Source organism: Hydra vulgaris, chromosome 04 (genome assembly GCF_038396675.1).
Source record: "Hydra vulgaris chromosome 04, alternate assembly HydraT2T_AEP".
Taxonomy (NCBI): domain Eukaryota; kingdom Metazoa; phylum Cnidaria; class Hydrozoa; order Anthoathecata; family Hydridae; genus Hydra; species Hydra vulgaris.
The window spans coordinates 31,922,501-31,945,825 of NC_088923.1; the positions used below are offsets into that span (position 1 = coordinate 31,922,501).

A 23,325-nucleotide genomic window follows, 5' to 3' on the forward strand; every position below is an offset into this window, starting at 1 on the left:
TTTGTTTTTTTTTTTTACCTAAGTTTACCTATATTTCTTCATTGCCCTGTAGGACAAAGGTTTAATGATTTAATGTACACAGTCTGTGTCACATGTCTTTAAAAAAAAAAAAGATAAAAAATAAGTAAAAGTCACAAATTCCAGCCAGAGTTCTGGCCAGAATAGAATTCTGGTACATCCCTTATATATATATATATATATATATATATATATATATATATAAATATATATATATATATATGGGTCATTCTCCTGAAAAGTAACATTTTCAATAGTAAATTTTATAAGATCCTCTTGTAACTTTTTAACTTGCTAAAACAACTTTTTAATTGACGACAGTCAATAAAAAACACTATACATTATACGTAGGAATGCCAGAATTTTACGGCTTTTACGAAGGAAACAGTAAAAAAAAAAATTATTACAGGTTTGTAAAATCTATAAAATTGTAATTTGCGTAAAATTGAGACGTTTGGCAACCGTAATTATATGGAAAGATTTTGAATATTTCAGTTTTTAAATACTTTAATATTTCAAAACTAAAAATTTTAAAATACTTAAACAATTTTTTTTTAACTTTTTTGCATAGGTAATCGTATTATTGTTTATCATATTTTATATTACAATTTTTATCATTAGATAAATTTAAAAGTTAAAAAACTTTTTTAAATCGATAGCTTTTAAATGAAAGTTAAATTAAAGTTTCCGAAATTTTACTAACTTTAAATTCAAAAACTCAAAACTCGCCATTTTCCGTCAAATATAATGCTACTTTAATTTAAATACTCGGTGTAGTTAAGGCGATTTACATTCGAATTTATTTATTTGAAATTAGCATTTTTTTATAAGCGTATTATGTCCAAACAAAAGCTTTAGATGTTATATTTTTTTTCGCTTCAGGATTTTTTAATATTTGAAGAAACTTTTCTCTTTTTTATATAATTTTCAAATCTTTTTTACTACCCCTAATTGTGAATTTAAAGAATACCATTTTGGAGCCTTTAAATTACTTTCGCTCATTGGCGTTAACATTTAGTTTACTATAGATCCTAGTTATAATTGGTTCTGACCTATATTAGCTTTATATAGTTGTCAAAGTACAATATTTCTATCAATTTTTACAAAAAGTACAAGAATTCCGACCAAAAAAGAACTTGCAGTCAAGAAAAAGTGCCAATAAATGATCAGAACAGATTATATTTTTAAACTATTATGTTCATTTTACCTAAAAATCGTATTTGTTTAAAATCTTATTCGAATTTGGACAGGCGATTCGGATTTTAAGAAGATTTAAAAAAAAAAAGAGAATCTACGGTCTGGGTTTTTTGCTTCAAACATTTATATTTTATGATACCGCAAAATTTATCATTTAAATTTTTTTTCGTCTTTTCATGATTCACAGACCTGATCATTTAACGGAAATATGTAGTAGTCAACGAAATACCATACAGACGCTATAGTATTTTAAAATTGCCTTAACTACACCGAGTAAGTAACAAAGACATTTAATGGGCAGATCGAGTTTCTTTCACCGCACGAGGGAAGTAACTAAATTTAATCGGCATATTTAAATATTTAGAAATTCGGTATTTAAGTAAAAATTATATTCATATACAAAAACTGATTTATTTTTTTTCAATTTACAAATATACATTAAATATCTACGTGAATTTTGTATTTGTAAATTTAAAAAAAAATTAATTTCTGTAATTATTGTAAATATTGGTTAATAATTAATAATACTATAATATTATTTAATTATCTTCTTTTATATTTTACGCAAATATAATATATATAATACGTTTTATTGCAAGTTTTTAATTTTTTTTTTATTGTTATTTTTGGTTTACTTTACCAGCTAATAATTTTATAAAATTTAATTAAGTTGAAACATCTGGTATAGTATTTAAACTTATCCTTATAAATTTCTTATAATAAATTACAATATTTCTAGGGGTTATATATACCCTCGTTATTCAAGTAATATAAAAAACCCGTTAAAAAACAAACAAATAATAAAACTTCAATGTAATGTGTTCTTGCGTCTTAAATAAGAAAAATAAGGTTTCCAAAACGACGATTTGACGAAATCACCGTCGTCTTCATTCAAAACCCCTTCATTTGGAGAACACTGGTGAAACTGTATTTCCAAGGACTCTCTCACTTTTCTTTTAAAATAGTCTACCTCTACTTTAAAAGTGTTGTTTTTATTCCAGCCAAAGGCACCATGGCAATTTCTGGAATGCCCCGCTATGGCTGAATTTTTCCATTTTCCCTCAAAACTATGTTTTTGATGTTGGCAAATGCGAGTTGAAATCTTGAGTTTTGTTTCACCTACATAGAGCTTTCCACACGAACACTCTAGTTTGTAGACTCCTGGGTAAGAGTTGTTGGGAAGTCAAAGCTTGTTTTTTTGAGTTATTAATTGTTGAAGGTTTTTTGGTGATTTAAAAACTGGAGTATAGCCTGCACTTTTAAATATCTTTTTTAATTGATTACTTAATTTTGGTATCCATGGTAGAGAAATATAATTAAGTTCTAGTGTTTTGATGTTGTTGTTGTTGTTTTGTTGATTATTTTGCTTATTGTTTTTTATTTTTTTGACAATGTTTTGAAGTATTTTTTTATTATAACCATTTTCAATAAACATTTCTGTTAGAAACTTTAATTCATCATTAATGTGTTCTTTACTGCATAATGCAAAAGCTCTTCGGATAAAACCTTTAAACACACCATAAATTATTTTTGGATCGTGACAAGAATGCGGCTTTATTTGCACATTAGTTATTGCATCTTTGCGATAGATATTAAAAAGATATGTTTCAGATTTGTTATTTGTTATTGAGAGATCAAGAAAATTTATTGCGCGTGAATCACTTTCTTTTTCAATTGTATATTTGATATTTGTGTGTTGATCATTTAACAAGTCGAGAAAATGTTCTAATTCTGCCTCATTAATAAAACGGGAATGGATATCATCTACATACCTTTTGAATGATTTTACACATATTGGTGGTGTAAGATATTGTGCCTGTATTAACGCTTTTTCTTCATAATTTTTCTTCATCCCAAGATTTCTTCGTATAAAAAATCCACTGAACAGTAAATTTAGTAAATGCTTAATGATAAAAGTTAAAAAAGATCTACTTCTACATACCCAAAAGCTAGCAAAAAAAAGATATTTCAACAACATAATTTGAATCAAAAAATCAGAAGAACTTATAAAATCATGTGTAAATAATGAAGATTTTCAAAAAATTACAAACATTACAAATAAGTCCTACAAGTATATGTTTTTGCAATCGAGAAATAAGCTAAAAAACAAATTTGATTTATTAATCAAGGAAAGTCAATATAAAGATAATGATAACCAAAGAAAGTACAAGTTTATAAAAGAGGTAACACTTAATTTATGTGCTGATAATATCCCAACACATCACAAAAAATTACTTGATTTAGGACCTAACTTTGTTCCTATTCCGAGTAAAGTTCCATATATGGATATAATAAGTATAACTGAAACGGCAGCTTTAAAGTTAAAATATTCAAACAAAAATACTGATGCAAATAAACTTAGACAAGATGTACTTTAAGTTTTGAAAATGCATAAACCGGTTTCTACAAATTTAGATAAGGATCAGTTTAAAGCTCTCAAAGAACTTAAGTCTAACAATACAATTAGTATTTATCCATTCGATAAATGATCAGGCTTTGTTCAAATTAATAAAATCGATGCTCTTAAAAAAATTGAAGAACAACTCGGAAAATCTAAAATCATAAACTATGATCCAACTCAAAAACTCCTTCGCAAAGTTCGGAATACTTTACGAAATCTGAAAACAAAGTTTACAAAAAATGAATATAGATCAATTTATCCTAGTGACGCCAGTCCTCCACGACTATATGGTGTCATCAAAGCACACAAACCAACTAATAACTACCCAATGCGAATTATAGTAAGCACAGTAGGATCACCTACATATAAATTATCAAATTATTTAGTAAATCTCATTCAACCTACCTCCAATCTTAACAAAACAAAACTTCGAAATTCAAAACAGTTTGTTGAATGTGCTCAATCATGCATGGTATATCGGTCCTGGTGAATTTCAAGAATTCCTTCGATATTGTTAATCTTTACCCTTCAATACCAGTTAAAGAATCAATCGATAATTTATTAGAACAACTCCGTAACAGTCCTGTCTATATTTCAAAATTAACTTTTTCAGAAATAAAAATACTTTTAGATTTGTGTTTGTAAAATTGCTATTTTTTTACATGATAGCAACATACACACATTGGAAGATGCCGGTCCTATAGGTTTATCATTAATGGTAGTAATGGCAGAGAGTTTTCTGCAACATTATGAAGAAAAAGCGTTAATACAGGCACAATATCTTACACCACCAATATGTGTAAAATCATTCAAAAGGTATGTAGATGATATCCATTCCCGTTTTATTAATGAGGCAGAATTAGAACATTTTCTCGACTTGTTAAATGATCAACACACAAATATCAAATATACAATTGAAAAAGAAAGTGATTCACGCGCAATAAATTTTCTTGATCTCTCAATAACAAATAACAAATCTGAAACATATCTTTTTAATATCTATCGCAAAGATGCAATAACTAATGTGCAAATAAAGCCGCATTCTTGTCACGATCCAAAAATAATTTATGGTGTGTTTAAAGGTTTTATCCGAAGAGCTTTTGCATTATGCAGTAAAGAACACATTAATGATGAATTAAAGTTTCTAACAGAAATGTTTATTGAAAATGGTTATAATAAAAAAATACTTCAAAACATTGTCAAAAAAATAAAAAACAATAAGCAAAATAATCAACAAAACAACAACAACAACATCAAAACACTAGAACTTAATTATATTTCTCTACCATGGATACCAAAATTAAGTAATCAATTAAAAAAGATATTTAAAAGTGCAGGCTATACTCCAGTTTTTAAATCACCAAAAAACCTTCAACAATTAATAACTCAAAAAAACAAGCTTTGACTTCCCAACAACTCTTACCCAGGAGTCTACAAACTAGAGTGTTCGTGTGGAAAGCTCTATGTAGGTGAAACAAAACTCAAGATTTCAACTCGCATTTGCCAACATCAAAAACATAGTTTTGAGGGAAAATGGAAAAATTCAGCCATAGCGGGGCATTCCAGAAATTGCCATGGTGCCTTTGGCTGGAATAAAAACAACACTTTTAAAGTAGAGGTAGACTATTTTAAAAGAAAAGTGAGAGAGTCCTTGGAAATACAGTTTCACCAGTGTTCTCCAAATGAAGGGGTTTTGAATGAAGACGACGGTGATTTCGTCAAATCGTCGTTTTGGAAACCTTATTTTTCTTATTTAAGACGCAAGAACACATTACATTGAAGTTTTATTATTTGTTTGTTTTTTAACGGGTTTTTTATATTACTTGAATAACGAGGGTATATATAACCCCTAGAAATATTGTAATTTATTATAAGAAATTTATAAGGATAAGTTTAAATACTATACCAGATGTTTCAACTTAATTAAATTTTACCAGGTAATTTATTTTACCAAAATTATTAATAAATCTTTTATTATAAAAACGTTGATAACTTATTTTAAGTTATAATATTTATTAATATGCAAATTTTATTTGTAACTTTAAGATAAACTGCAAGAATGTAGATAAAGAGTTTTCGAATAACAAAAATAAATTAATAAAATAATTTATTAAACATATTGAACAATCTTAAATGGAGAATAACTGACGTCAATTAAAATTTAAAAAAAAGTTTTTTTCAATTTTCGAATGAATGATCTTGCTTGTTAATGATGACACATTTTTTCACATTAAAAAATCGATCTTAATTCTTAATTCATTAACTTAATTAATTTCCTTGTCGTGCATACTAATTGCGTTTTTTACTAGTCTAGCGCAACACTTTAAATCTGGGACTGATTTAATTTTTTTTTTTTTACCATGATCTTAAGAACATTTGGGAATTTTAAACCAATTGGGAAACCGTGTTATAGGTGGTGCCATCAGGCTGGCTAACACTCTGATATATATATATATATATATATATATATATATATATATATATATATATATATATATATATATATATATATATATATATATACACACACAGAGTGTAGAAAAAAATGACCATTAAATGATAAAAGTTGCTATTTTAACCGCCCAAAATGAGTTCTTGCTGGTCATGGTTGACTGGTTGAAAAAATAATCAGAGTTTTGAGAAACCAGATTTGACAAACAATCAGGATGTAATTTAGAAAAAGCATTAATTAGAATTTCATAAAACCATTTATATTTTGAAAAAGCATTTTAAAAAGTTTTTTTTGTTTACGATAAGCTTTTTTAATTCGCTTAGTTGACAGGTATTATATATGACGTTAACTAGATGTATTAATTTTTTTGCTTAACTAATTTAGATTATTTTCATTTTACTGGTAGTGATATCTTTTTTTCATAAATGATTAAAGTTTTAATTTTGTTATTATTTAAGAAAAATAATTAATCCATTATTTTAATAATATTATATAATATCATTATTAAAATGATATATTATTAAAATATTGTGTTTAATATTTTTCTTTTAACTGTACTTAGTCATTTGATTTTGGTTTTTTCTTTAAATCTTTTTATTTATATTTTTGTAAGTTTGTGGCGCAAGTTGCAATAAATGAATGAATGGTTTATAATTAAATTTAAAATAACTAATTGAGCGTTTGCACTTTCTATAATAGGATTCTTAAAAAAATAAATACATTTAGTAAAAATCTTGTTTTGTGGATGTTGTGGATTACTTGGATGTTACCAAACTTCCTTTTTTAATTGAATAAAAATGTCCGCAAGAGTTATTTCATTATTAACATTTTAAGCAGTTTATAAATAATATTGGGCCTAGCCCGGAAAGGTTAGTGTTACGGTCATCGAGCACGACTATTTTCCAAATCACAATTAATGTCACCGCAAAAGAGGTTGTTTGTCTCTGGAAGACTCATGGGCTAGTGTTTTAGTCATAAGTCGGTTATATATCCATGCATAGGTGTTTAATCCATCATGGTTTTCTGGAGTATGACTGGGCTGGCTTGGTGTAGTTAAGAGATAAATCTTTTACGCTAACAACACAAGGCTCTACTGAACGACATAAACAGCACGGACTTACACCTATACACCCTTATGCACATATAGCCTTTTTACATCGTTTGCATGCTTTTTGTTCTTTTTTAAGATAAACTATCTTTGTTTGAACTCATTCTTATTTAGGTAATATTTTCGTTTAATATATAGTATGTGGTTGGAATGTTAAATGCAGGTTTGTATGTTATGTATATGTGGTAATCATGTGAGATTGTTTTTTCATTTTAGGATTCATATAAGTATATATAAGAGCGATTCTTATAAACAAGCGGCTTTCGATATAAAAATAACGATTTTTTGTTGATGTATTATTTTTTGTCGTTGTTTTGTTATGGCTTCAAAGTGGTGTTTAGTTCGGACCGTGGAGAAAACTTTGCTTTTTGGGTTTCCATTAAGATATGGTTTTAAGGTTGCTTTTAATTCAAAGCGTAGAGTAATCTTTGCTTCTTGGCAGGGAGTTTGTTATCATGAAAAAATTTTTAAATTATTTATAAGTTTATTGGTTGAACATGTATTAACTAATATTAAAACTGTGAAAATTTCTTTTAGTTTGATTATTTTACGTCTATGTTACCATTAAGTTTATAGTTTTATGGTGTCTATCATTTAGTTACAAATCCACAAGCATTAATGCTTGTTTGCTGTCTCACTGCTTTTTTTGACTTTAGATTATCTTCGCTAGTTATCTGTTACCTCTTACTAATGTTGCATTTGGTAATTACAGGCATCTTTTATAAAAAATATTTTTCTCTAGGATCAACAAAGAAAACTGTTTACTCCATCTACCAAAAAAAGAAATTTTGTACCATTTACTCTGGCTAAATTGTTTTCGTCAAAACCACATAGCAACATGAGGCAGTATAATAAAGATATCATTAAGGCTAAGTCAAATTTCTCACATTAATTTAATAATAAATTAGTTACTAACATATCAAAACATGTCCTAATAGACGATGAAAAAGAGCTTTTAAATTTAGGATTAAATTTTGTTCCTTCAATTACAAATACATCACTTAATATTTACATAACAGCTTTTGAAAGATTTAAAACGACCCTTCTCCAACAACTCTATTTTGGGACCGAAGAGATAACGAGGCATCCATTTCATAAAAAATCAAATTGGTCTCCCCCTATGACGAATAACAAAACTATTATAAGTTATCTTAACTTAGTAGAAAGTGATAAAGTACTATTATTAAGATAAAAACTTGAATGATGAAAAGATTAAAAATTTTGACTGTCTAAAAAAAATAATTGACTGTCAATTCCATGTGTTAGCTGGTCAAATTGACTGCTCGCTTTCGATTTCTTATTTTTCGTATATATGCACTTTTATGTATATATGCACTTTTATGTATATATGCACTTTTATGTATATATGCACTTTTATGTATATATGCACTTTTGATCATTGCTATTTTTATTTACTTTTTCTTTTTTCCTAAGTTTTTAACATTTGTCTTTTTTTTAGACATATTTATGCTACGGTTTTGTAGAATATGTTATAGATATTGACTTGGTGATAAGACTATATATTGTCTTCTTGTTGTTTTTTTTGTACATTTTATTTAATTAATTTTTATTTAATTTTATTTAATTATATAATTTGTACATTGTAATTATTAAAAAATTATCAGTAAAATAAACTAAACTAAACAAATTACCAAGTAAAAAATGTACACATCCATGAAGTGCAGCAAAATTTGTTTAATCAAGAAAAAATTTGTTTGTATAAAATTTGAAAAATGATTTTCTGTGGTTTAGTTTTTAGAAAATAGAAATTTTAATCCAATAATGCAGGACCAGTGAATTGCCAATCAAAAAACATTATCTAAGTAAAACTATCCAAAATGAAAATTATAAAGTGAATAAAATATAAAAAGATTTATAATCCTTGACTGCTCTACATTTGATACATCAATAACAAATATCTCCTATTGACTGCTCTACATATGATACATCAATAACAAATATCTCCTATTGACTGCTCTACATATGATACATCAATAACAAATATCTCTTATTGGGAGTAATAGTCAAAAGTGAAATTTACTTGGAGTCACTTGATAAAAGATTATAAATTTAGTGACTTTAGTTTTTTGATATGATTTATCTTTCCTTACTTTTGCAAAGTAAACTTTGTAAGTAAAGTTCAAACTTTGTAAGTAACTTTAAACTTGTAAATCTTGCAACTTTAAGTAAGTCTTGCAACTTAAAGTAAGTCTTGCAACTTAAAGTAAGTCTTGCAACTTTAAGTAAGTCTTGCAACTTTAAGTAAGTCTTGCAACTTAAAGTAAGTCTTGCAACTTTAAGTAAGTCTTTGCACTTTAAGTAAGTCTCACAACTTCAAAGTAACTTTAAACTATAAGTAAGTCTTGCAACTTCAAAGTAGGTCAGACATATCAACAACACTTTCCTCATTTAAAAAACTTTTAAGTTGCTCGACACAGAAACATAAAATTTGAGTGCATTTTATTTGAGGTAAAAACACTAATCTTTGGACTTTCTCCAGAAAATCAATATCTTCAGAGTTTTATTAAAAAAAAAAAAGATAAAAAGTCTCCAGAAATTTATAAAAAAATTTAAAGAAAAAAACAACATTTCAGTTATTATTAAGGAGATGATTAACAGGTTATACATCATCAAACAGATTCAAGATTTCTTTTTTTAATTTAATAGGTTCAAGATTTCTTTCAGGTATTTTTTAATTCAGATCAAGTTTCAAGTTAGCAGATTTCAATTAAGTTTTAGTTAAATATAGATTTAAATATAAAAAAATCATGATTTGGGTTTTTAGGAAGGTTTTAAAATATGGGAAAGAAGAGTTTAAAAAAATATGTAGTACATTTAGAAATTCCTCTGACAGATTCTAAGATTACACCAATACATCTATTGATGATTGTGAGGCTGGAAGCAGACTTGTAAAGTAAAATGTTAGTTGATAAAATGGAGGCTCTAATTTTGTATATTAATTTATCAGAATTTTTGTATCTTAATTCTTCGTCATTTTAATAAACCCATAATTTTAATTATTGTCTCTCATATGTTTAACAATTCCAGTAAGTGTTGCTTCTGGAGAGAATTTATTTTCTAAAACTTTTAACAATTCCAATAAGTGTTGCTTCTGGAGAGAATTTATTTTTTAAAACTTTCAAAAAACTAAGATAAAAAAATACTAAGGATAATTTAAACAGTTTAATTTTCATATCAATTGTCAAATCATAAGTCAAGATGCAAGACAATTGGATTTGCAAATATTTTGTTGTATTTTTTAATTTTTTAAATTATTTAAAATAAAACTTAAATGTTCATAAAATATTTAAGGTTTTATACTGAAATGTGTGATTGTTCATTTTTCAAAACTAAAGTGCATTTTTCAAGTTATTGCCAGATTAAAGATTATTTTATAAATTTCATGGTATCGAAAAGCATCACTTTGCAAACTTGTGTGTGTTTCTTTATTAACCTTGACTATAACTTTACCATAATTGTCATGTAACTTTTTTTAATTATTAAGTTGGCTCAGGTTATTAATAATATGTCTAAAGTAAAAGTGAACCAAAATTTCTTTTATTGTTTATTAGTGTTTTACTTTTACCTATAATAACACATCACCGGCCACAACTCTTTGTTTTCTATCAGATAAAAAAGAGTTCATTCAATTGAATCAATTTTCTTCAATCTTTAGAATTAATCTTTTATATGCACTTAATTTAGTAAAATTGGTGTTTGGTATATTAAATGAATTACCATTTGCAAATACATATTGTGATTATGTTTTTATTTATTATTTATAGTTATTTTTTTTTTAAATGTGACTGAAATGATTGGACGTTCTTAAAAGCCACCTTTTTTATCTAGTTTTTTATGCTTTAGATAAATGTTGACATGTTCATTATTGACTGGGAACGACCTCGAGGAGTTGTCACTACAATAGAAAATGGTTCTCAAAATAATGTTTTAACACCAGTCAGTATAATACGCACCTTATTTGTTGCAAATGAATGGCAAGAACTGCAATCAATACGAAGAATTAAACCAACTTTACAATTGGTTTTAGTCCTTTTATTCCATAAGGTTTTTGGATTTGAGTACTTGTGTACAACAGATCCAATAACTCGGTACTCTGTCACAAGCATAGATTATGTTGGAGAGTATAGTTTTACGTTACGCTTTGCAGTCATAAGTTTTTTGTTTTTTGGCATTGCCATTACACAATCAATTATTTTTGGGATTTTCTATGAAAGATTTATAAGTAAGTTTATTATTGTATTGCATAAGTTTACTTTTGTATTGCATAAGTTAATTTTTGTATTGCATAAGTTTATTTTTGTATTGCATAAGTGTTTTTTACTGCAGTTTAATTACACATACCAGTTATGTGTAGTTAAACTGCAGTAAAAAATACTTATGCAATAAGCTTGAAATAATATAAAGATTATTTTTAAGTTGATATATCTTACTGTAATAAGTTTTTTAGAATCAGGGTTTTTCTGGCAAAATCTGGCAAGCATTTCAAAAAGCTTTTGTATAATATTTTGTAGATACGTAGATAAAAGTAGATAGAAACCTCAGATAAATTAGAAGCATGACAACAAATTTTTTTTACAGTTTAATAGGAGTCTGTTTTAGAGTATTTTAGTTAAACAGGTATTATAGTTAACTCAAGGTTTTAAAATGGAATCGGCCAGGCAGCTCTCCTACTATCTAAAAACATTTAAAAGAAATGCTTGTATGTTAAAAGTTCTCTTTAAAAAAACCTAAGCGTTTGTCCCCTTTAAAAAATCCTAAAGATTTGTCAAAATTATGATGAACATGGTGCTTCATTCTTATTTGATATTTTTCATTAGGTGATTCTTTGAGAGATTTTGTTGACTTTTGTTCATTGAGTAATATCAGTTTGTTTATTATGCCTTGCTCCCAATATGGCTTTTATATACATGGAAGATCAATTCATGGCAGATCTGATACCAGTCTTCATGAGTTATTTAAACAATTTCAGCGTGAAGAGGAAAATTTATGTGGTAAAAGAGGTTTGGAACCCAACAGTGATCATCAAGTGTTTGAATTTACACTTACATCAAAATTTCGTTTAACCTATGAAAAAATTTTACAACCTTTGATGATAAGAAATGAAAATAATACAAGAAGAAATCCAACTTCTGCAAAGCAAAATCCAGGTAGGATATTATTTTAAAAAGATATAAGTGTCAATTTTAATTTTAGTTTAATGACTTAAAGCATGTTACCATGTAATATATAAAATATTTTTAATAATTAAGTATTAAATATTCTAATATTTGTCATATATTTGTAGCTCTACCAGGAAGTTCTCTTCCCCCTTTTTTGGAGCTAAGCGTGCATGCTTATGAAACCATGAACAAGTACCTAACAACATTTATTGAGCATGCTTTACGTGATAATGATTACATAGTTAAAGAAAAGCTCCTTATGGAAAAGCTTTTTAATTTGGAATTGCAATCCCCACTTGAAAAAAGTAAAAAAAATTTTATCTTTTTTAAATAAATTTTTTTTTTTTTTTGTTGACATCATTTTGTTGTAGAAATTACATTTTCATTGATATAATTATCTAAAACTTTTGTAAGTATACACTAAAGCAGCTCTTGGAGTTAGGGTCAGTATTCAGTAATGCAAACCTAACTACCAAACTTCAAGTGTTCGTGGTCAACAAAAAATCCCTGACCTTGTTTCTATGTTTAATGGCTATTTCTATGTTTAATGACCTAATTTCTATGTTTAACCCTTTGAGTTTGATCTCTAACAGTTTGAAGTCAGCAATTTATTGCTGACCTCATTTTTCCTAATTTCAGGGGCTGTTAAAGTACAAAGTTATGTTAGGTAATTTCTAGGGATGGTAACCAATTATTAAATAATTGATTATTTAACCAAATAGTCAGTTATTAAATTAGGAAATTAATTGTTAATTAATTTCCTTATATATATATATATATATATATATATATATATATATATATATATATATATATATATATATATATATATATATATATATATATATATATATATATATATATATATATATATATATATATATATATATATATGTAATTTACATTGTAATGATACTAAAAATGGCTGGAAAGCTCAAGGATAAAAAAATACCTGATGATTGACAAAAAAATCTTTGATGGTAACTTTAATATTCATATTTATATATGAATATGAATATATTACACAGGTTAACAAAAAAAATTTTTTTTTTCTGATGCTAAGCAAACAATATATTTTTCATATTTTGATTTCATTTCTCATTTTGATTTCAAATATGCAATTTTTTACCATCAAGTTAAGTTGTATAGATATTTGTGTTCAAATCTTTAGCATTTAGGATTAAAGCCCTATTATTGTCAAAAAAAGTTATATTAATAATAATAATAATAATAATAATAGAAGAAACCAACAAATTATTAAACGTACATTTTTTTGTACGGACCTACTACAGAGTCATTACTAGTGATCAACCAAAATTCTGTTTTGGTATCGGTTTTGGTAACGGTCGAAATTTGAATTTGAACCAATACCTAAATTTCGGTTTCGTTACTTTTTATTAATTCTGTAAAAAGCGAAATTTCAGTCGAAAAACACACCGAAAACTGAAAAGTTTAATTTTAAATTTTTATCTAATTTAGAAAAACAGATTTTCTCTGCAAAATCTTGGTTTGCAGAGAAAAATAATGATTGTTTTTATTCAAAACACTTTTTAATAGCTGTAACTTTTTATTTTTATATTTGCAATTAAATACAAGTGGTGTTATGCAACAATAATTATATACGTCATCCATATATAATTGTTGCTGGATCTAGCATAATTGACTCATAATAATTCTAGTAAAGATTTCTTTTTTTCTATTTGGACATTATATATATAACTTTACGTTTGTTTTTTGTTTGAGAAAATCTGCTAGTTATTAACTTTCGCTACCAACTAATGAAGTGTGTTTTTAAACTTTTTTATTTTTTTCTTATAAACATAAAATATTTCAAAGTGCTATGATGATCTAAAATGATGACTAGCCATAATTTTACATTTAAATCTTAAAATCTTGATAATGAAGCAAAAATATTTTCTTCAGTGGCTTAATCTGTGCACCTTAAATAAAAAGTTAAAAGCATATTGTTATTAACTAAAAATGTATTAAATTTCAATTTTTGATACGAGTGTAATCCATTCTAACATAATAAGAGTTTAAAAAAACAACAAATGTAAAGTTATGTTTTTAATAAAATTTTTCTAATAAAATTAATTTTGACAAGCCAAAATGTTGGTATCGGTTTCTGTAAAATACTTGCCGAAATGTCGGTTTTGGTTTCAGCACCGAACTAGAGTACTTGAAATTTTGGTTTATTTCAGTTTCAACTTTTTTTCTGTTTCGATTGATCACTAATTATTACCTTCTTTTGAAGAAAAAAAAAACTTTTGAAAAATTCCCAAAAATTTCTTCGGAATCGCTTGCACTATCATATTAATCTGCATTTTCTTTGTTTGATTTGTCACTCAAACATGTTTGGCTGTCGCAGGTATGTGACTTTTTGTAGAAAGCATCAGTTATGGCCAGATGAATGCCCTGATTATGACACAGTTGACTCACTACAGAAGTTATCCATCCATATTCTTACATTGCTGCAGCACTATCGGGAGTAGATGCAATTATGTAGGTAAAATCTAACCCAAAGTCTGTCAATTTAACTAATTCTTTGGTTGTAAAAACATCACAGAAAACATCAGTTTTTTTCATCACACAGCTTCTTGTTTTTTTAACAAAACAACAGAACTAGTTTTGCAACTTTTAGGCGTTCTGGAAACCATTATTTTGAATAAACTCATGTATTGCATCGTTAAGGGCACATTTCGCTTACAATTCAGTCAAGGTTTGACATTTAAAGAGTTTGTCTAGGTTCATTTGTTTTTTCAGAACTTCTGCAACAGATGTTTCATCTAATTTCTTATTTTTTCAGTATTATACTATGGATAGTTCTCTTTTGGGTAATCAGACCTGATGTGCTCCAACCTTTACATTTTAATAAGAATTGCACTGGGTAGATTTTGCTTCACAAGCTGAATAGTATGATTTTGTGAAATACTTCCAGACAGAAGAGCTTAGTTTTGACTGAAATTTTGGCACTTGTTTGTTTTTTGGTACTTGTCTTTTATTGGTTATGTATATATAAAACCATTAAACTGGGTTTAAGAATTTTATTCTTTCCTAAAAGGTAACAGGAAGAGTTTTTTTAATTCAAAAATGATTCAAAAAAGATCTTGTGGATCTATCCTGAACTTGATTTTAAAAGAAGACAGAATAAAATTACCAATATTTAGGCTTTTTGCGGGTTTACTTTGCTATATAGATCCAGACATTTGCACTTGCAAAAAAAAAAAAAATTTTTCAATAGGCAAGGAGAAGGGACAAATATTTATTAATTTACTAAGCATGTTTTTAATAAATGACATATTATAGCAACATTTTTTTATTAACACAATATATAATAAATGTAGTTCATACAAAAAAATGTAACTTTACATAAAAACATTATGACAAAATAAAGTTGGACTGTTATTAATATAAAAAATCTCCAATAAACAAAAATTCTCCGTAAAGTCTTTTTAGTTGCAGTTCACTTTGTCAATGTTCAGTTTGTATAGTTTAAACAGTATCAAAAATAATAAGTTGAATTGTGCGCTGTTGACTTAACAAAATGGATTTTCCAAAAAAATGATATGAGAATCAAAGTGTTGAATGTAACTGTTTATCTGAAGAGTTCTTTAACACTAACATTGGCCAGGTTATTTTGATGCTTTTGTCTTTCATGCTGTCAAATTATCAATTCAATAATAATTTTCTGTATGACTTTATTTTATTCAGTGCAACTTTACGTACTGTCTTTTGAAAAATATCCTTAGTAGTTTATCTCTGCAAAGTTTTATTACACTGAATAGTTAAAATGAAATTGCAGTTTTGAAGTTGCAGCTTCTGAAAAAACAATGTGAATGGTTAGAAGAACATGAGTAACTGGTTCCAGTATGGCGAACACAAAAATGAGAAAACCTAATTAAATGTAACATTATACACCCAGTGCTGTGGCTAAGAGTTCAGATCCCCCGACCCTCCTCCTCAAAAAATAAAATAAAAAACACAACAACAACCTGTCATTAGGGCTCCAAACTTTTAAAAACTTTAATTATCATAATAATTATGAAATCATGAAACTAAAAAAAAAAAAGCTTTTCAAATTTGGTAACAATAAAAACTAATGAATAGCTATTGCATTGACTTTAATAATATCATATATTTTGAAAATAAAGGGTGTATTAATTATATGATTATCATCTAGACTAGAATTTAGTTTTAAGAAAACTCAAATTACGAATGACACGGATATTTGATTTTTCTGTCCATTTGACAAAAATGGACAGAAATAACAAAAATGTTTGTCATTGCACACTCTCTGATTTGTGTATGCTCAAAAGGGGTCAAGAAGACATGTGACACTTGGCAGTGGATTAAAGTTAGGATTGTTTGGCTCCAAAAGAACTGCAAACTCACGACCTTAGATCTGCAATCATTTTAACTGCTACATCTTTGGCATCTCCAAATTGCTCAAGGTGGCATTCTAAATTATTAAAGATATATACTAAAGATAATTATAATAATTAAAGATATATTCTAAAGTATTAAAGATATAACACTGGATAAAGAAAGTGTATTCATCTGTAGATTATTGATTTCATTGGCAAAAGGTTCTAAATGATTGACCAACTCCTGAAGCATTATCCATTCGCTATTGGCAAGTGAATCAATGTTAAGGTTACCAAGCACAGATAGATGTCTTTATTTCCAGAAATCTCTGAACCATAAAGTAAGTGCTGTTCTATTGTTTTACCACATTTATTGATAATTTTTTCCAATGCCACAGAAGAATTGCGAATTTTTACCACTAATCCGCATACCTTTAAAAATAAGCCATGATATTTACTTATATATACATATGCAAGTTTTACAACTAGCAGTGTAACATGTGCAAAGCATCCCAATCTTCTAAATGCTACATTTTCAACTATTAAGTCAACTTGTTCCCGCTCTTCACTATTTGTCATATTCTCATGGTCTTTCGGATCTTTTATCTACTATTCAATAACCTCATTTTCTAATTCAATAAGTATAAATATCACGTTCAGCTTGAGCTTTCATTCTTAAAAACTTTATGATTTTGACCATATTGTCCAAAATAACAAGCAATATTTTTTTTCTGGAAATATTCCAGATACTTTAGGCATTTTTCAAAACAATCAGCAATTTGTTCACCTGCATGTGGATGTCTCACAAGATACAAATTCAGCAGAGCATGTATTGGTTTTTCGGATTTGCAGTGAAAAAAACAAACCAAATTTCCTAAAAAGGATGCAGTAAGATGCAGTACAAATGTATTAACAAATTTTCTAAAACTTGCATTATCCACCATTGTCACTGGATTACATGTTGCAATTATCATTTGAATACGGGAGTTTTGTCGAATTTTATGGTCATGTGAATTAGCAGGCCACACAGTATTCCTATGAATAATGCACTGAAACAATGTCTGGTTCTGATTTGTAGAACCAGACATTTGTATTCTTATACAGTGGACGTTATGGTTTCTTGCTAAATGAAGCTAGAAAAAGATAAACAATTTTGTATAATTTTTTATTTGTATATATATATAATATTTATTTATTATTATGTATTTCTATTCTATTTATCAACCTATCTATAAATAAGTTCATATATGTCATTGAATATTTACTCTAAAATGATCAAATGAGTCGTTTGTTTCAAATAAAAACAATTCCTTAAACAGATAAACACACCTTAAGATTTGTTGGGATCTTTCCACACAACTTTGCATTGTATACTTTTCCACCATTAAGTTAGACTAAACATACTGATTTGACGGATGACACATCGTAGTTAAACCATTTCAATACTGAACTATTCCTTTTTCTTCCATCACAAAGTTTACTCAAACTCATCAGGTAGTTGTGTTTGTTTTTCAATTTAATTTTTTCAGTTTAAATAAATATATTCAAATAAATATATTCGGACTATATAATAACTTTATTCAATTAAGTTATTATAATATATTGTATTATTATAATATATTATATTATAAAAATCCTATTATAATATATTATATTATAAATATGTTATTATAATATATTATATTATAAAAATTATATATACAGTTGTGGCAAAAATTTTGAAATCACCTCTATATAAAAACCACCTTTATATAAGAATTCTATTTTATATTGTAATAAAAAAAAGTCCACTTATAATGACACAAAAACATGTACCGAAAACGTTTTATACTATTTATTAACAACTACAATTAGATTCTTGTGATTCAGTACTTAGTATACTGTCCCTAGGCCTTTAGAACAGCGGCTATTTAGGTATTATTCTGAAAAATATTCAGGTGTTATACTGGTAGCCCATATATGCTTGATGGCCTCTATTAACACTTTCTCTGACATTCTTGACTAACCTTCTGCTTTATCATTGTCCACATATTTTCAATCGGGTTTAAGTCCCGAATTGGCCCAGGCCATGGGCCAAGCAACTGGACCCCTTCCTCCTCCAACCAGTGTCTAACAGCTGCCGTCAGGTGGCAGGTTGCACCATCATGCTGAAAACGGCTGCAGGAGTGTATTGCCATATATGGGAGAAGCTTTTCTCGCAAAACATCCAGGTAAACTTGCCCATTAATGGTCATATTCTTTTACATAAACCAAATAAACCAGCTGTGCCAGATGCGCAAAAGCTACCCCATATCATGGTTTTTTGGGCCTGTTTGACAGTTGAGGTCGCATATTTTGCATTGTACCTTTTGTTGATGGGTCTCCAAACTGCCCTGTTGTAACAGGTGTACTGAGTGAAGGTTGTTTTATCAGGAAATATGACCTTTATCTATAGATCTTTTGTCCAGGTCCAGTACATCTTATAAAATGTCAAATGATCTTTGACATTTTTCTTCAATAATTTTTCCTTTTTGACTGGCTTACGTAAGGGCAGCTTAAATTCAACAAACAGATGCCTTCTGACAGTCCTAGTGCTCACTCCAGCAGGTATCCGGGCAGCAATGTTAACAGAAGACATGTTTGGATGCAGTTTTTTGGATAAGTCTAAGAGTTGACATTGACGTCACTCGAGGTCTACCAGAGTGCTCCCGAGATTTGTAACTTCCCAATTCATCTATCCTGGTCAGAGTCTTGGACACTGATGACTGGGAGACGCTGAGAATCTGCACAATTTTTCATTGGGAGATGTTTTGCTCGCTCAGAACATGAACCTGAGCCTGTTAAGCAGTTGTTAATTCTTAAGATCGCACCATTTCTCACACTAATTTGGTTTTTAAAAAATTAAGTTTATTGTTTTCGTATATTTTATTTATTGTTTTCATATATTTTATCATCTTATAAATTATTTATAATATGATTAAGGTAAAACAAGAGAATTCTAATTTAATTTAATTAATTAAAAAATTAATTCATTTTTCATCAGACATACCACTGTAATCTTGTAGCTGACTTGAACTCATTCCAAATGAACTTCTAACTGACACAGAAAATGAAAACAGTGAACAGCCAAGTATTCAATCCCTAGTGTTCAATAAATTAACAACTTCATGTACTTTTAATTATATTGGGTCAGTAATATGAAAATCGTGAAAAATTTATAAGTGAATTCAAACTTTTGGCCACGAAAAAATAGTTCAACTCCTTTCGAAACTAGAACGAAAATATTTTCGTTTTAAAATAATTTTTAAATCAGTTTTTATTCCGTTCGAAAATTTGAAATTACACAATTTGTCTTTTAAACTGATCAGTTTGACTTATATACTTTGTCTTCCTCTTGTCAAAATTTTTTATTGTTAGAAATTGCTACGTCCGTGAATAATTTAAAATTATTTTGAACTAAAACGTCACTTCCGCCATTTCACCTCCTTGTTTTATGGCGGGCATAAAATGGAAGTATTACTGGTCATTAAATGACTATTAAGTAATTTTTATAAAATAATTATTTTTTAATAAATTTTTGAAATAAACTAATTCATTAAAAAGAACATATTTAGAATTTTAGTGCATTCCATAAATTGTCCTTCAATTTTTTTTTAATTTTCTCTTAACCTCACAACTCTCTTTACTTTATTTTTTTTACTTTTTATTATATTTTTTATTTTATGATAAAATAAATTTTAAATGTATTTTTTATGGTATTTTTTTAATGGTGTTACTAGGTTCTTTATTTTTGTATGGTTTTACTAGGTATTTTTTATGGTTTTACTAGGTATTTTTTATGGTTTTACTAGGTATTTTTTATAACGACGAGCGGCGTGTTTTTACAGAAGTGCTGTTATATGGTCAAGAGTGGAATTTGCTTCTATTTACATTATTGTTTTATCTCGTTATTGACTGGTTATCCGGCTATAATACCATTCTTGCCGTGGTTTTGAGTTATTTTATTGACAGTGCTATAGTAAGTGTCAGACACACTCTTGGAAAAAGGAACTTAGCTCGTAAAACAATGGTTGATCAGCGTTTTCTGATATGATTTCTGTTTACTTCTTTTAGTTTTCATATGCATGGAAACGTTGTGTATATATATATATATAATATATATATATATACATATATATATATATATATATATATATATATATATATATATATATATATATATATATATATATATATATATATATATATGTATATATATATATATATATATGTATGTATATATATATATATATATATATATATATATATATATATATATATATATATATATATATATATATATATAATATATATTTTATATATATATATATATATATATATATATATATATTTATATATGTGTATATATATACATATATATATTGTATATATATATATATATTTATATATATATATATTTATATATATATATATTTATATATATATATATTTATATATATATTTATATATTTATATATTTATATATATATATATATATATATATATATATATATATATATATATATATATATATATTGTGTATATATATTTTTTGTTTGTTTGTTTATTACAGTTTTACAAATATAATAGAGTTCATCTTAAGCATAAAAAGATTTAATGCAAAACAGTTTATTTATTTCTGATTTTTAATTTGTAAATACATTTATATTGGAAGATAATATATTTAAATTTATTTATTTTTTACATATTGCCTAATTTATTTTTAAATTTTACTAAGCTTCAAAAAAATTATTATAAAATTTATGTTTAATCTTGGTAATTGGAGTCATCGAAGTCGTGCCAACCGTACCTACATTATCGGACAAAACATGGTGTACAAACTCAAATTTAGAACAAAAGTTGATCAAAAACTAACCAAAAAAAAGTAAAACAATTGTACATATTAATTTTTAAATAGTTTACTATGTTCTTAACAAAATTTAAAACGTTTGAATCATGCTAGGAATCAGAAAAAAAAATTATAACACTTTTTTCTCAACAAGCTGCACTTTTTTTTGGACAAAACAAGGTGCACAAATCAAAACAATGCTTTTTTTATAAGATTTCATTGTCTTTATTTAATTTATCGTGTCCTTTTGTTTTCACTTTTATCATAACAGTACTCTAAAATAATAAAATAGATTTTGGAACGTCTGGCCAATTATTTTTTCAATTAAAATAAAAATATATTTTACTCGTTATATATCGCGTAAAAAATTGTAATTTAAAATGACTTACAACTAATTAGGAAGTGTTTACCATGTTTTACCATAGCTAAATGTAAGTAAAGCTGTCAAATCATTTGAATCTCGTGACTGCTATAAAACAAACCATCGGGGTGGACGTCCAAGAAAAACATCACAAAGGCTAGATCGAAAAATAGTTAAAGTGCTTAAAAAAGATCCATTTTTGTCATCCACAAAATTACCCGAAAATTTTGAACTACAGATCTCCAATCGCACTGCAACGAAGAGTTAACGAAGCAACATCGTTTTCTCGAATGCCTGCCAAGAAACCACTAACTTCTTTTAAAAATAGAAAGCCAAGACTTGCGTTTGCTAACGCACACCAAAATTGGACTGTAGATTAATGGAAAAGCATACTTTTTAGAGATGAATCAAAATATAACTTTTTTGGAAGCGAGTCTGGAGACCAAAGAACACCAGAAACAATACAAAATATATACCAAGAAGAGTGTTAAGCATGTAACGTCTGCTATGGTTTGGGGATGTTTTTCAGCACTTGCAACTGGTCCTATCATCAGCATGTGGTAACTGGTCCTCCATTCAGCATGTGGTAGCATAACATCTTCCAGATGTTATGCTACCACAGTAGCATGACATCTTCCAGATGTTATGCTACCACATGCTGAAATGGGAGACCAAACATACGTCAAAACTTGTGAAACAATGGTTCAAGGACAAGAATATAATGTAGTGTAATGGAGTGGCCTGCAAAAAGCTTGAATCCCTTAGAAAATTTCTGCGAAATAATTGATAATAAGATTGAGCGTGCAAATGTGAAGACCAATGAGGAATTATTTGAACAAATAATTCCTCACGGGTCTGACCAGGCGAGAGATTGATATGAGAATTGTTGACTCATTAATTGAGTCTATGCCTCAAACAATGAAAGCAGTAGGGGAGATCGGGGCTAGTTGGCTCGGTTTTTACTCTATGAGCTCTGTAGCCCAAACAACACATTTTTTTGAAAAAGTGTAGTCTCAAAGAGTATGAATTTGGGTAACTGATAAAATTTGCATTCATTTACAAAATAAAACTTCTTACGGCCTTCCCGGGCTCTCAAAAAAAAATAAAAAGTTGTGTCAACTTACACCCACCACGGGGTAAGTTGGCGCAAATTACAAATTTAAGCCAAAAATTTAATATTAGTTTTAGCTGGTACCAAATATTAGTAGGTATAATATAGCCAAAACAGTATCCCACTTTTTATCTGTGAAAAAAAAACAAAAAAAATTTTTTTTTTAATTTTTTTGTAAGGGTAAGTTTTTTCAATATTGTTAAAAATTAAAAAAAAAAAGAAAATTAATTTTATAAAAATATATATTTTTAGCTTTTAGATAAAGC

At 27.3% G+C, this 23,325-nt stretch overlaps 1 protein-coding gene across 2 annotated transcripts in view; it reads left to right on the plus strand.

Moving 5' to 3' along the window:
* The window catches only part of LOC100212617 (meckelin), a 40,941-nt gene extending 20,114 nt beyond the window's left edge, over nucleotides 1-20,827 (plus strand). Inside the window, exons 6-9 of one of the 2 annotated variants that reach the window (XM_065796084.1) lie at nucleotides 11,041-11,419; nucleotides 12,015-12,344; nucleotides 12,482-12,661; nucleotides 20,551-20,824. In XM_065796084.1, coding sequence (XP_065652156.1) covers nucleotides 11,041-11,419; nucleotides 12,015-12,344; nucleotides 12,482-12,661; nucleotides 20,551-20,792 — 1,131 coding nt within the window. In that variant the 3' untranslated portion in view covers nucleotides 20,793-20,824. Of the gene's footprint in view, nucleotides 1-11,040; nucleotides 11,420-12,014; nucleotides 12,345-12,481; nucleotides 12,662-20,550 lie in introns of both variants that reach the window. The other variant, XM_065796085.1, reaches the window with a different exon arrangement.
* The last annotated feature ends 2,498 nt before the right edge of the window (nucleotides 20,828-23,325 follow it).